Source organism: Gallus gallus, chromosome 5, assembly GCF_016699485.2.
Source record: "Gallus gallus isolate bGalGal1 chromosome 5, bGalGal1.mat.broiler.GRCg7b, whole genome shotgun sequence".
NCBI classification, from domain to species: domain Eukaryota; kingdom Metazoa; phylum Chordata; class Aves; order Galliformes; family Phasianidae; genus Gallus; species Gallus gallus.
Window position 1 is genome coordinate 53,381,406 of NC_052536.1, and position 13,786 is coordinate 53,395,191.

The following is a 13,786-nucleotide window of genomic DNA, read 5'->3' on the forward strand; positions in this document are numbered from 1 at the left end:
GATAAGCATACATCCCAATGGATTAAACGCACAGTAAATCTCCTTACAAATGGCTTTTGGATGGAATGTATTTTGCACAGTTTGGATTTCTTTTGGTCACAAATTGTGTATTTTCTTAATTTCCCTCCTTGAACCATGGTGTTCACTCTATCCCCTTCTCACCCAGTGTATCTTCATTCATTTTCTGTGCATAACCTCTCACTGAGCTTCTTGTAGACAGTGAATGTCAGAGCTCCTCTGCACAAATTGGTCAGTGTAGCCATACAACTGTGATGTGCATGGCAGGCTATGAAGCAGCACAGCCAGTTCCTGCTCCCATGACCTACTTCTCCAATCTGCCATGCAAAGGAACATCAGTAAGTACTGCTGGTAATGTGGAAGCTGCTCAGTGCAGAGATCCACGAGCTTGGAGTTAGTGCCAAATGAGGTAGCCCTTGAATTGGCAGTAGTTCAGCTCCATCAACATAATGGTGCACAAGAACTACTGTTCTTGTTGAAATTAAGTCAATTAGTCTTGGAGATTCCAGGACTCAAGCTACAGATTCTGCGTAGCAGATTAATAATGCACACCTTCATGTAGGAAAGACATGCTTTCTTCTTTCCCTTACTGCTAACTGTAATAGTGATTGCAGGCCAGATTCACTATTTGCATTCTGTCAGTCCTGAATTAAAGAAATTAAGTACAGCCAATCCCCATTCACCAAAGTAACAATTTAATGGATCCCAAATTTCTTTCCTCAAACTTACGGTCAAATTACTCCTTGGCTCCAAGACCAACGTCACCTTCACTTCCTCTTCCTGGCTGACGTTGCTCAGGTAGAACAATTGCTCTCCCATCATCTTCTCACCAATCACCTTGTGCACAGCATAGAGGCGGAAACGGACAGCATGGCCACCTAACTCATGTGGCTCCAGCTTACTAAAGGTAATATTATCCTTGAACATGGGGATGGGTCCTCTCTGAACACTTGTCTTACCCCTCTGTTTCTTGCTAGGCATCAATACTGTGTGCACTTGCCAAGTGTTCACACCACTGCGGTCTTTGTCTGGGATGTCCCTGGCCTCCAAGACAGTAACTACGAGCTTTTGACTTGAGGCTTTATAACTGAAGATGACATCAAGATCACCACATTTACAAATGGGCTGATGAGCACTGTGATGAGCTGGTTCACTGTTCACCTCATCAGTCTCCTGCAAAGAGAAGGAAGCAAAAAAGCCTTCAGTGGAGTTCAACTGCCTCTATGATCCCAACTCTATTTAAAAAATGTTGATGACATCACTTGTGCATGCAAATGTAGGCAGTTTCTCTGGAAAATAAGGATCCCACTTCTTCCCAAGAGGCCAGTGCCAGTTAATTGCCTGATTCTGTGTAATATTCCCCATACAATCTAGTAAGCAACAGCGCTTGTTGAAACATTTCCAACAAAGAGTTTCATCAATATTTAAATGTTTAGCAGAAGACTGCTGATTTGGCAAAAAATTGTACACGGGGAAAAAACTAGTCCAAAGGTTGGGATTTTTACTTCATGTCATTCACACTTACTTTGAGGCACTAATAAAACTTTTTGGTTTCATTTGGCTAAAAATGTTGCAACCTATTACTTGAATATACATGGATTTGGTTATTTATTTTACATTACTGAAATAAAAAAAAAATCCAATCAAACCTGATAGCTTCTTGGACAGTTTGTTCTGTAGGATAATCAAACCTTTAAGCACCATGTTCACTTCAATGGAAAGGGAAATCAAAATATCCAAATTTGTTGCAGAATGGAAATTCCATTTCTAGATGCTGCTCTCTCTCTCAATATTTTTCCCATTGCTAAAGCAATCATAATCAAGAGAAACTGTCTGATTAAATACATATTGATCCTTTATTCATTTTTTAAGTCTCCCAAGAGATGCATCTGTACCTTCTGTTCAGTGTGGATACTAAAACATTCCGAATAGAAATTCAAAATAGAAAACCAAAATGTGCAGACCAAATCACACACAATCTTTTATCCACTTTTAAAGCAAAAATCATCTTGATAGAACAAAATAAAAAACACAGATGCTCACCTTACCTTTTGATGAGTGGGCGTGCGCCTTTCTGTTCAAAAGCGCTTGTTATCTTAGAGCTAGAATGTGCTTCAAGTGATAAAGGGGTTGCTATAGTGATCAATGATTTGTATTTAAACATGAGTATACACTGTACTAGGGAAAGATTTCCAGTTAATAGCCTGAAGGTGAATTAAGGCCTGTCACTAGCAGTCTGAGTCACCCTCCTCCTCAAACATTTATCTTCTTTTGCATTTCAAGTAACGCTTCTTCTCAACATAGGAATCTTATTGTTGAGAGTACAGCTGATGGGCCATAAGACTTCTGATGTAATTCCCTTGAGAAGTTTCTAGGGTGGGCTGTCTCAAACAAGACCTGAAACAAATCTAAAAATTGACATCTACTTCCTGTTGGTCTACTTTTCAAGTGTTCAGATTCATCTGCCATGACGTGCAGAGCGCCAGCTTCTCATACTTGTATCGATGTTTGAAGGATTCGCATATCTGGATACAGAAGTCCATTTCCGTACAATGATGGAGACCTGCTGTCATATATCTTGCAGTAGTAATGCCAAAGAGAGAAGTATCACCTCTTGTTCAGTACACAGAATGACGTGCTTGCCCATAAACATGCCTTTCTATACGAGCAGCCGGTTTCAAAGACAAAAACGTAAGGCAGGCCAGGTTGCCAGGAGAGAATGTGATGTTATGCAGATGTAAGTGCTGCTATGTAGCTGTCAAAGTTATTTCTGTCTGGTTGCTGAAATAATATTTAAGAAGGAAATGTAATGGAATTGCACTTGATTCACTTTTCTCTCTGCAAGTTCATCCCTCCTTACTTTCACCTATGCATTTGCTGTTAAGGAGACTGAATCGAGACACAATTGTGAACTGTTACCAGAGTGTGGAGAAAACTATACTTGCTTATAACTGCTTTCATCTACATGTCTGAGCTGAAGAATGTGAATACCCATGCATCATCATAAGCCCACAGGTACAAAAAGCCAAGAGGTACTTTCCTGCCCCAACTGGGCTGAGCGTCTTATCTTCTGGCAGCTTGAGAAGCAGATTGTAGGTCCGGTATCCAATCTTTCACAGAACGGTTAAAAAGGGTCTGGATATCAAGGGGGTTTGGATTGTATACCAGAAGGTGACTGGGCATGGCACAGGCTTCCCAGGGCAATTGGCATGGCCTCAAGCTGCTGGAGCTCAAGAAGCATCTGGACAATGCTCTCAGACATAGGGTTTGGATTTGAGGTGGGCCTGCTGAGTGGGGCTGGGAGTTGGACTTGATGGTCCTTATGAGTCCCTTCCAACTCAGAATACTCTATGATTCTATGAAATCTCAAATCTGTTACAATAGCTGTGGCCATATCCACTGCAGAGAAAACTGCTTACATTGGAGGAAAGTAGGAAAAGAGAAATGCCAGACTGTGGCACTTGGGCTGATGCCTTCAGACAGGTCTGTGCTATCTGGCACTCACTGTGGGTTTTCAGCCCACAAAGCTGTCAGATGCTTAATCTTCTTTCTGCAGAAGTCTTAACAAAACAGCTACTTGCTTCTGGAGCTCTGCTTGGGGCTGTGTTTTGTGAATGTACTGGCTATACAAATGGTTAAACCGGAATCCAAGGGGTGTAGAACCTCACCTGAATTTCTTTTTTCCCCTCCTCCCAGCACTGTTGTTATGATGCCAATCCAGTTATACTATATGTGTAACCCAGTCATTCATGACAGAGCCAACATCCATTTCACTAAGTAAAATAAGTCCATTTCTACTAGGGAAACCTGTGAGAGCAGCTAATTATCGACTAGGCTTGAAATGGTACTTGTGGTTCCACTGTAGGGGCATAAAATTATCATTTTTGTCTCTAAAGAGAGGTGCTTTGAATGGAGCATAATAGTGCTTGAACATTTCTGGCATGTCAGAACATTTAGTTCCTGCAATAAAAAGTCTTTCATTAATCCACACAATACCTTTGGATGAGAAGCTGCTCGTAGTAGATAAACTGGGACTTGGGGATATGTGCCCCCTGATGCTATAATCACTGTTTGCGTTTTTAAAATCTACATACCAGGAGTAAATCAAGAGATGTATTCCAAAGAAATTCAAGTGGAGGACATTTGAGACACTGCAACAGACATGTATATACGTCAAATGCAGAGGAGAAATGAGCCTCAGATGAGCAGACAAACACAGCATGTGAGGCACACAGCAAAGAGGTCAGAGCTGCCACTGCTCAGAGTTCCTATGTGTTGTATAGTACTCTGTGGGACTGACTTGTGCAGCAAACCAAAATGCTTCAAAATGTCCTTTAAGGCTGGAGTGTAGGCGCTGAGGAGTGGCTCTCCATCTCTTTAACCAGTTGCAGGCAGCATGCCCTGAGGAAAGGAAACCTTTTCTCAAAGCCTTGTTGCTCCAAGTATGGAGGCATTAATTTCCACAACTGAAGAGCAGTCTCCTTTAACTCAGGGAGAAGATGTGACCTTTGTGCTGTTCTTTCAATATGCCTGATGCAGGCTGATATTTTTTCAGAAATTTAACCTTGTGGTAAAATAATAAGAAAATCAAACACATCATGCAGAAAGAATATGAAAGAAAAGGAGGTTGCTAAGTCATCAGGCATTCACAACATCTTACATTCTAATGTTTTCTTGAGGCTTCAAAACAAAGGTGTAGAACTAAGGGAAAGCCAAAGAGCTCTCTATCCTTGTGCCCCCTCCTACCTTGGAAAGATGCCTGGTATCAATGGGGACCATGGTGACGGTCACTTTGACAAGTCTCAGACACCCCACCAATTGCTTCCAGCTTTCCAGATGCTGTCCAAGTTATAGAAACCACCAGTACTCTTCAAAATCTTACACCATATGTAATAAATGACAGTTCACCGTACCTCAGGGCTCCAAGCTGATGAGCTGTCAGTAGCATCATTTCCTTCAAATCCCTGGTTGGTAAATGCTGCCTCCAATTCCAAACGTCCTTCTGTGGCTTGCTGGCTGAAGCCGTCAGCAATGCTGGACTCCATCCTAGGCCCTGTATGCTGCCCAGCACTCCTGCGCTCCGTTGTTCTTGAATCAACAGATACATGGTCATCTTCATGACAGGACAGGTTGTCTTGGTAACTCAGTTGGCTTAGTCCATCCAGATCTAACAATTTTCAGTAAGAAAATAATTTCAGAGGGATTAAAATGAATTCCTCCCCCTCTCCCTCACTAAATATCTCCTTTTTTTTTTTTTTTTTTCCCTTGCCACTGTATGGCAGAGGCAGCTTCTCTTAGGAGCACTGCAGCACTGGACTAGCAATAAAGAGTGGACATGGCTGTTCCTCACTCTCCACAACCTGAACAGAGAAACCAGCTTCCTTTTCTTGAAGAGTTTAAGCACCAAATGCAATTACGAAGGGACTGCTTCAGGTGTTCTAGAGCCTTGGTGCTGCTTTGTGGCCCCCAACCAATCACTTACACAAAAACATAGATTGGACAAATGACAGCACAGGATAAGCTTGATGAACAGGTATCAGCAACATCCTTTCATGCAGAAGAAGGAGGACAAAGCAGAAGTCAGCATGGCCAAGAGGATGGTGCTGGTAAGAACAGGAGTTTTGCAGAGGTACTTTTACCACCACTCCATCACCCATCCCTGAGAGATTATGAGATGCATTCCCTAACTTCCTTGCCTACTTCTGTTAGTTTTAATTCATCTGGTCCTTAACATTTACTCTCTGGTCTAAAGGAAAGTTAATAAACGAGAACAAAATGATCTCATTTTGTTCAAATCACAACAGGTTCCTCCTCTGCGCCATCAAAGCCTCTGTTTTGAACACAGAGCACTTTACTCCAAGGCATCAAGGAGAGCACACTGTGTGGAGTGACACAGGTGATTACACGGGCAGGAACACAGAGGAAAATAACATTGTGATTTGGCCTTGAATCTCTTCTGCAAACACTTGCAGAAGAAAACCAGGGACCCTTCTCCTTCCAATGAATGTGATGCTGAGCCTTGCTTTAGGAACACGAAGAGCCAGGTTCTGCCTCCATCACTTTCAAGTAAGCAAGGAGAAGTTACAGTGAATAGAAAAAAGCTGCACTTCCAGACAGATGATGAAAGTAAATGGAACAGATTCAACAATAGTTGGGATTTAAAGGTTTGTTCTCATGAACAGTATTTTTTTCAAATTTGTCCTCCAGCTCGAATCTTTAAATAATAGTAATAACTACCACATTAAAAAGAAAACAATCACTCTGTGTTGGTTTAGATTAACCAACATTTTCATTCTCTCCACACCCCACTGTCTGGAACAAAAAGTCCAAACCCTTATGAGTAGAAATTCAATGCTTGGCCCTCGGAAGAAATATACTGTTAGTGATTCATATCAGCCCCACAAAAACAAAACAAACAAACAAACAGAATGGAGATTAATGACTCAGGAACCATTCCTTGGAGGTGGGCAGAAGCCCTTGTTTCCCTCCTTGGCTGCTCTTTCTATTAATAACTAGGAGAACTTGTTCCCTTCCATCTGCCCATGAAGGGTCTCACCTGCTCCCTCCTAGCAAAATGCCTCAAGCACAGGCACTTCAACAGAGCAGTCTGAGAGCACCTCACAGCTTTGTAATTATGGTTCAGCTCTGAGATGTAGGAGATGATCCTTCAGGAGAATGAGGGATCTGAATTCACTCTCTCAATGTCAGGTGAGTGCTCTTCTCACTCCCTTCTACAATGCACAGTCCGCCTCTTCTCCTCATCCCCCAGCTGGCAGACCTAGTCCTGAAACCAAGAGCCCTCATCTTCTCCCCTCTGCCCCAAGTTGAAGGTCAAGCGAAAGTAGAAAGCCATTTTTTTTGCCATCACTTCCACTCCTCTCTACAGTGTCGGAAAACAGAAACAAGTAAACAGAGCAATGCAAGAAATAAGAGGACAGAAATTCCACATACACAAATTTACTGAGAGTGAATGGGTACAGGCGCTCCTTAAGGCATTTAATTAGCAAGCCAACGTCTAATACACATTTTAAACAGTGGGTCATCCATCAAAGCACACACCACACAGCAGGCTTTCAGAATAAAATGCTACTGTAGTAAGAAATCATCCTCACACAATTGTCTTGCGGTTTTGACTCCTGCTGGGATAATATCTAGATCAATAATGGAGGAATTTTCAAAAACTACATTAGAGCCATAAAAGGCTATTCATAACAGGAAAACTCCAGAAATGTATTAATAGAGCAAGCCATTTCCCTGGGACTCAGACACAAAATGAATGTGCTAGGAAAGCAAATGTAGTATTCAGGGAGAGGAAGGGAAAAGGTGATTCACTGCAACCATTTAGTGAAACAGTCTGGCTTTTTTCTTTAAATTTAAAGTAGTTTGGTAAGCGATAATCACTTACAAATACCAGCATTAGAGAATCGTTACAGGTAATAGCCCCGCTATACAGAGGAGAAAAACTGTATGTCTCCAATTACATCGGTTTTAGCATTATATTCACACAAAAAATGGTCAAAACAGAAGTTGTTCATGTAAGGGAAAAGGTCATAGCAGTAAAACGCCTGTAATTTACTTGAGAGAACTTCAAGGAAGAAAATGTCAACTGTCTTATGAATACCTGACATGAATAAACAGCACAGAATCAGGGATATATGCCGAGACAGAGTTATCTAACTATTTCAGTTTTAATTAGCCAGGAGTCTCCACAGAGCAGTAGAGGTCTATTCTAAGATTAAGGGCAGATAGCACTGTATACTAAAAGAGTGTGGGTTTTTCAGTTCTGTCCCACAACCTTTCCCTGCTGTGTCACATACCACAGGTCATCACGGGGACCAGGAGCACACCAGGGAACATCCATCACCACAAAACTGGGAAGGGCTGTGTTCAGGGTTGGAGAACTGGCTATGAAGGAACAAGGAATTTGGCCAGATGAAAGGATGAGCCTCACCCATGACAGCGGGGAATAGAATCCTAATAGGTACTGGGGTATGGAAGCATCCCTCTTATGATACATGGAAAATTCAGCACGTGTAATACTGAAATAATGTGAAGACTAGCAGATAAATCCTTAGTTGAAGCTAAAATATCTTTCTTCTTTTTCAACAATGCACAACCTCTCAGTTCTACATGCTGAAGAAACATCCTGAGACCTCAACGGTTCCTAAAGTGCACTGCCAGAGTTAGAAGATGAAGCAGCCCAGCAGAGCCTGCCAAATGAATGCCAAATAATTTATTAACCAGAAGGAAACACTGAGGTGAAAAGTTTATGTGTGGCTGTTACTTGCATTGACCAAGGCGATGTTTGCTCTGTGGACTGCACCGAATTGCTGGGCTTTTACTGAAAAAAAAAAAAACCAAAACCCAACAACAAATGTCTTTTCTTTGTCATTTTCAAAAATGAAAGAAACTTGATCCCTGCTTCTAGACTGAACATAAGCACACAAGGGAACTTACAAGCTCGTTTAAATCAAGTATAGTCAAGAGAAGGAAAAGATTTTAGGATGGAATTTGGTCTTCTGGACTTGAAATCCTATAAGCGATGATAATTCTATAATCCTAGAATCGTCTGAGTCGGAAGGGACCTAAAAAAGCCACCTGGTCCAACCCTGCTGCAATGAGCAGGGACACCCACAGCGCCATCAGGTGCTCAGAGCCCCATCCAGCCTGACCTTGGGTGTCTGCAGGCATGGGGCACCACGAGCTCTCTGTGCAACCTATACCAGTGCCTCTTCCTGGAAGACAGACACAGCAGCAGATGTGAGTCAGTGGGATTGAAGCACATTTGCCCTCACACTATACTTCTCTTGACTGACCTTTGCTAGAGCCCCATGCCAAGCCACTTCTCGGTACCTCAGCACCACACTCTCCCTTGCACTGAGCGGCACCAGACACAGGGAGACCGAGTGGTGCCCTTTGCTTATTTTGAAATTAGCCATCAAGGTGATAAAAAAACCTTCCCAGAAGAGCCTCAAAGAAGCAGAACTATTATCTAATTACAATTAATCTAAACAAAAATGGCCTGTAAATTTTAGGGCTTAAAGAGAAAAAGGATCTTAAATTTCAAGTTACATTATGCAATCAGGCCAAGATTGTTTAATTTACCACATGCTGGGTAATAGCATAAGAAGACTCCATGATTCCAGAACTAAAGCAGGCTCTTTATTAATAGGGTGATTTGCAGAGAGGCTGTGGGCAGAGCTGGCATTCGAGCCATTCAGCTCCCCAGAGCATCCTCCAAATCCTTCCTTCCTACAGTTCATGCTCCTCTTCTCAAACTCTATCCAGGTTACTACAAAGATTTTTAACGGTTGAAAAGCTCAGGCTAAACAAGTCCAAAGTGCAGATCACCACGATGTTCATAACAAAAACAGAGGGTCAAGGGAGATTTTGTTTAAGAAGATGATCTTAGAAGACTCTGCATGCCAAGGCTGAGTGGGAGAAAAGCTTATCAAGATTCCCCACTTTTGGGGATTGGACGCTCAATTTCTCCTTCTGCCTAAAACTGTGGTAGGTTTCTGATTCCATAAAAACAGAAAATTATCAATTTGAAGAGACTTGACATAGCCAAGGACATTAGTATATAGGCATTTGTTCATAATGAAAAGTCTAATTTTCAATCAAATGTCCATAGTGAAAGCAGGTCTCAACATATGGCTGAATCTAATTTCTGAATAGCCATTTAAATAGTATTAGTATTACCCCTGAAAATAAAAGCACCTCTGCACCATGTTGTGCCAGAAGAATTCAGTGGAGGGCCGTATCTTGAAATGTTCAGAGGAGGTATTAAAATCAAGCAACCGTATTTCAAAAGTGGAACTAAAAACACAGGGCACTTTCGCAGCTCTTCCCTCTAATGAATTTACCCAGATTTTAGAATGTGTTTGGGCCAATTTTCTAAGTAGCTACATTTTTAAATGCATTCCATCTTTGTTTGTATAAAAGAGTCATTACATTAGTCCATAGAAGACCATAAAATTCTTCCCTTCTGTGCCATAAATTTTTAGTTTCTGTCATTGCCTGACATTTGGCATATGTGCTGGCAAATGATATAGCATAATTCATTCACTGTTCACCTTGTGTTTGCAAAGCTGCTGTAAAAGGCTTTTGCTAAAAGGCTTGACTTGAACGGCACAGATTAAAACAGATTATTAGAACAAAGTCCTGCAGTCATTATCTTGGCAAAACTAACAATAAAATCCAAGAAAATCCCTGTGGGTTATGAGCCAGAATTCAAAACCAATAGACTTTCATTGGAAAGATCTTCATAAACTTCTGGATGGCTTGGATCCAGACTCTACTCTCTCCAACTATTTTAGAATTGAGCTACAGGTAACCAATAAGGAAACCAAGTTTAGTCAGAAAGAAAGCAAGATCACATTCAGACACACGTTCAGATGGATCGAGACAGTATTGCTCTAAGCCAAGAAGCTGGCACACTCCTAGCTCTCAGACAGCCTTCTGGGGACAGAAAGGGGAGCAAGGGTTTGGGGAAGATGGGGGAATGAACTTGACATGGAACCGCTTCTTCGAACCTCAGGAAAACCTCTGGGTGTCATATTGTATCTGCAACAGTTATGAACTATTAGACCTTGATCCATTCTGCATGTCATTATTTTTTTAAATGCAAGTATTTAACAGAGCGGAACAGAGTAGGACACAGTGTACGCAGAGAACCACTTATAAAATCATTAGCACATGCAATGACAAAGTAGGCGGCAAAGGGCTTGAAAACTTTCTTACTCTTCCACTCCCTTTTAGCTCCCCCTAAAGTGGAGAGGGAACTTCTTTTGTGCAGAGAAAGCAACTCAGACGTGACCTGCTCTCTGGGTAAGGCCACGAGCACACAGATAGAGCACACGGCTAACAGGCACTGCTGACTCCATCTGCCAGCAGCAGAGGAACTCGGGAGACCAATGTAAATTGTAACCTTTAAAAGCGCAGATACGCCGTTGAGCACATCGCCATGAACGTCCTTCCCCTCCTACTACCAACACGTGCTTTGAATACAAGATGACTGCACCCTCATTAGTGTCAAAATAGCTGCCAGATGGGGAAAGAGGGTTCGGAACACACTAAATATACTTGGCCTTGCTTTTTCAGGGTGAGATGCAGAGGCATTTTGCTGATTCCCCCCATCATCAGCAGGGAGGGAGCCCAGTAGCAGGATGCTCTGACCCACTGGCACACAGTGGGGTAGTGGGCGCAGTGGGGACAGAGGGTGGTCAGTGCATGTGTGTACACGCGTGTGTGAACAAGCCAGATGTCTAGCGGTCGATTTGCTGCTGCTCTTCAGCATGAAGTGTACAATAATGGTTGCCAAGACCTGCTTTGATAATCGCCATGGCAAATCCAAGCAGCTGAACAAATGAGCACCGCAGGCAGCATTCTCAGTGACACGGGCTGGTTTGGGACAAAAAGCAACTTCTTCACTTCCTATCTCATGACAACCACGTGGCTTCCAGCAGAGAAGCAGGATCCTGCCTTTACACAGTGTTAGGTCTAATAAACTCTGAAATGTAAACTTGGTGACAATGGTATCCACTGCTCCATAAGCCCTCCTGCTGCCACCCTGAGGTCAGCACACAGCTCCTTGGGCAGAAGGACTGAGCAAGGCAGTGTCAGAGCAAACTGCACCCAGCCATGGCCCAGCAGACTCACAGAATCATTCAGATTGGAAAAGACCATTAAGATCACCCAGTCCAACCACCAACCTACCCCACCATGCCCACTGCCCACGTCCCTCAGTGCAACATCTCCACAGTTCTTCAACGTCTACAGCAGCAGTGACCCCACCACCTCCCTGGGCAGCTGTGCCACTGCAATACCACTAAAACTAAATGTTTCTATTCTGATAAAAAAAAAAAAAAAAAGGTTTTAGGACATTAGTTTGTAAATGGTTGGTGACCAGCTATTGTAAAAATTGATTCTTTGAAACTGTTTTAAATAAAAATTATTTCAAGTCGTAGCAACTCTATGGCCTAAATCTATCCAAATAATCAGGAGACATAAAAGTACACGTTCCTTTTCAGCCAACTGTGCAGTCAATTCACTACCTCTGCAAAATTAATTTAAATGCTCAGCAAAAGCTGGTAACCTCTACTTACACATTAATATCTTCTGAACACTTAAGGCACAAAATAAAAATTTAAACAAAAGTCTTCTGCTTTACACTCAGTTTGCCAAAAATCCTAAGTGAATCTTCTTTAGTAAATACACCTTGTCTTTCCCCATTTTCTAGAAAACACTCAGCATAAAGATCCTGGACTCATGAGCACTGTGGCAGCCTTATTTCAGAAGTGGGATAAATTCAGACCAAAACTTAAAACTTTGAGCTGTCTGCAAAAAATACCACTAATTTTCTCTCTTCTGGGAAGCGTGAGGGCACTGGGAGCTTTTCTCTTCTGGGAGCCATGGAACAAGTGTGGTACAGCTGCTGCTGAAATGTGACCATGGCAAACACAGCAAGAATGAATCAGGAGCTCCTGGAAGAAAAAGAAGTACAAATATTGCAGTTCCTAAAGAAATACTGTAATGCACTTGAATGCTCTGCAGCACAGGGATGGATATACAACCTGTACTCATCACACATTAGGTTTCCTTTGAACTTCCAGATTGTTTGAAAATTCAGTGCTACTTCTTCGGATTCCCAGCTGAGTATTTTAGCCATTTAACTTTGAGCAGTGCAAGAGAGAAGAGAGATACCAATGCTCTGTGACAATACAAGGGGGATTTCTTTATAAATCAGTAGCAAAACTCTAAAGTTAGCAATTCAACTGCAGCTTTAATTGGGTTGTGACTACCACTGCTCCACTGATTGTTTCTGTGGAGCTCAGAAACATTGTTTTTAAAAGAAAATTATTTTTTTTTTGTTTTGTTTTAATACATAAAAGATTGCATTGAGGCAAACGAAGTGCCAAGTTACCATCCACTGAATCCATCTACTGTGTCTTGCCTGAGTAAAAGGAGGAATTCAGCCAGGTTTTATGGACTATGAGCCTCTTAACTTTTGACTCCAACTTTACAAATCCCTGAAGCATGACTGCATCACTTGTTACAATGCTGGATGCTGTTTCTTACTTGGATTTGGAAGCATACAGGCTAATTAAACAGCCGGCACGGGGGAATCTGTAGCAAATGCTTGATACGTCTGCTGTTGAATCTGTGCCTGAGCAGCAGACAGCTTCATGTCAGCTTAATATCTCTATATTAATAACACTAACTTCACCCAGGGGAGAGAAAAACGTTCACCATTCAAATATACAAGTGTCCTGATTAGGAAAGGACAAGGGGGAAACATTTTCTATATCACCATGGAAACTTAAATAAAGGACCCATAATTACAATCTAAATTCTGGAAAGATAATGAATACATCTTGAGATCTGCAGATGTTGTGTAGCATATACATATTTCTAGCAACGTCAACTCAATTACTTCTATGCAGCATCTGTTTTATAAATCAACTTCCCACCACCCTTAACGATGCATGTGAGTTGGTTTTGGTTTTGGTTTTTTTCCCAAAGATGACAGTGGGGGAGGAAAAAGGGTGACCTCTTCTTCTAGCAAGGTATTTCAAACCACCAATAGTTATCCAGAAATTCCACACACCCTATCAGTTACAAAGTTAGCCTACAGACATCCAGACACACTAAGCTAAACTGCACGAAATAAATAATTCAAGAATTCTCTGCAGCATTACCAAGTATAAACAATAGCTTACCATTCGCTCAAAGCTGATCCAAGAAAATAAGTTACCAAATAAAATAC

General features: G+C 41.9%; 1 protein-coding gene across 1 annotated transcript in view; it reads right to left on the reverse strand.

Moving 5' to 3' along the window:
* SYT16 (synaptotagmin 16) overlaps positions 1–13,786 on the reverse strand; it is a 43,748-nt gene that overhangs the window by 19,024 nt on the left and 10,938 nt on the right. The window contains exons 2-3 of the mRNA XM_025151358.2: positions 4,932–5,185; positions 748–1,191 (exon numbers count right to left, since the gene is read on the reverse strand). Of these exons, the coding sequence (XP_025007126.2) occupies positions 748–1,191; positions 4,932–5,185 (698 nt within the window). The remainder of the gene's footprint in view (positions 1–747; positions 1,192–4,931; positions 5,186–13,786) is intronic.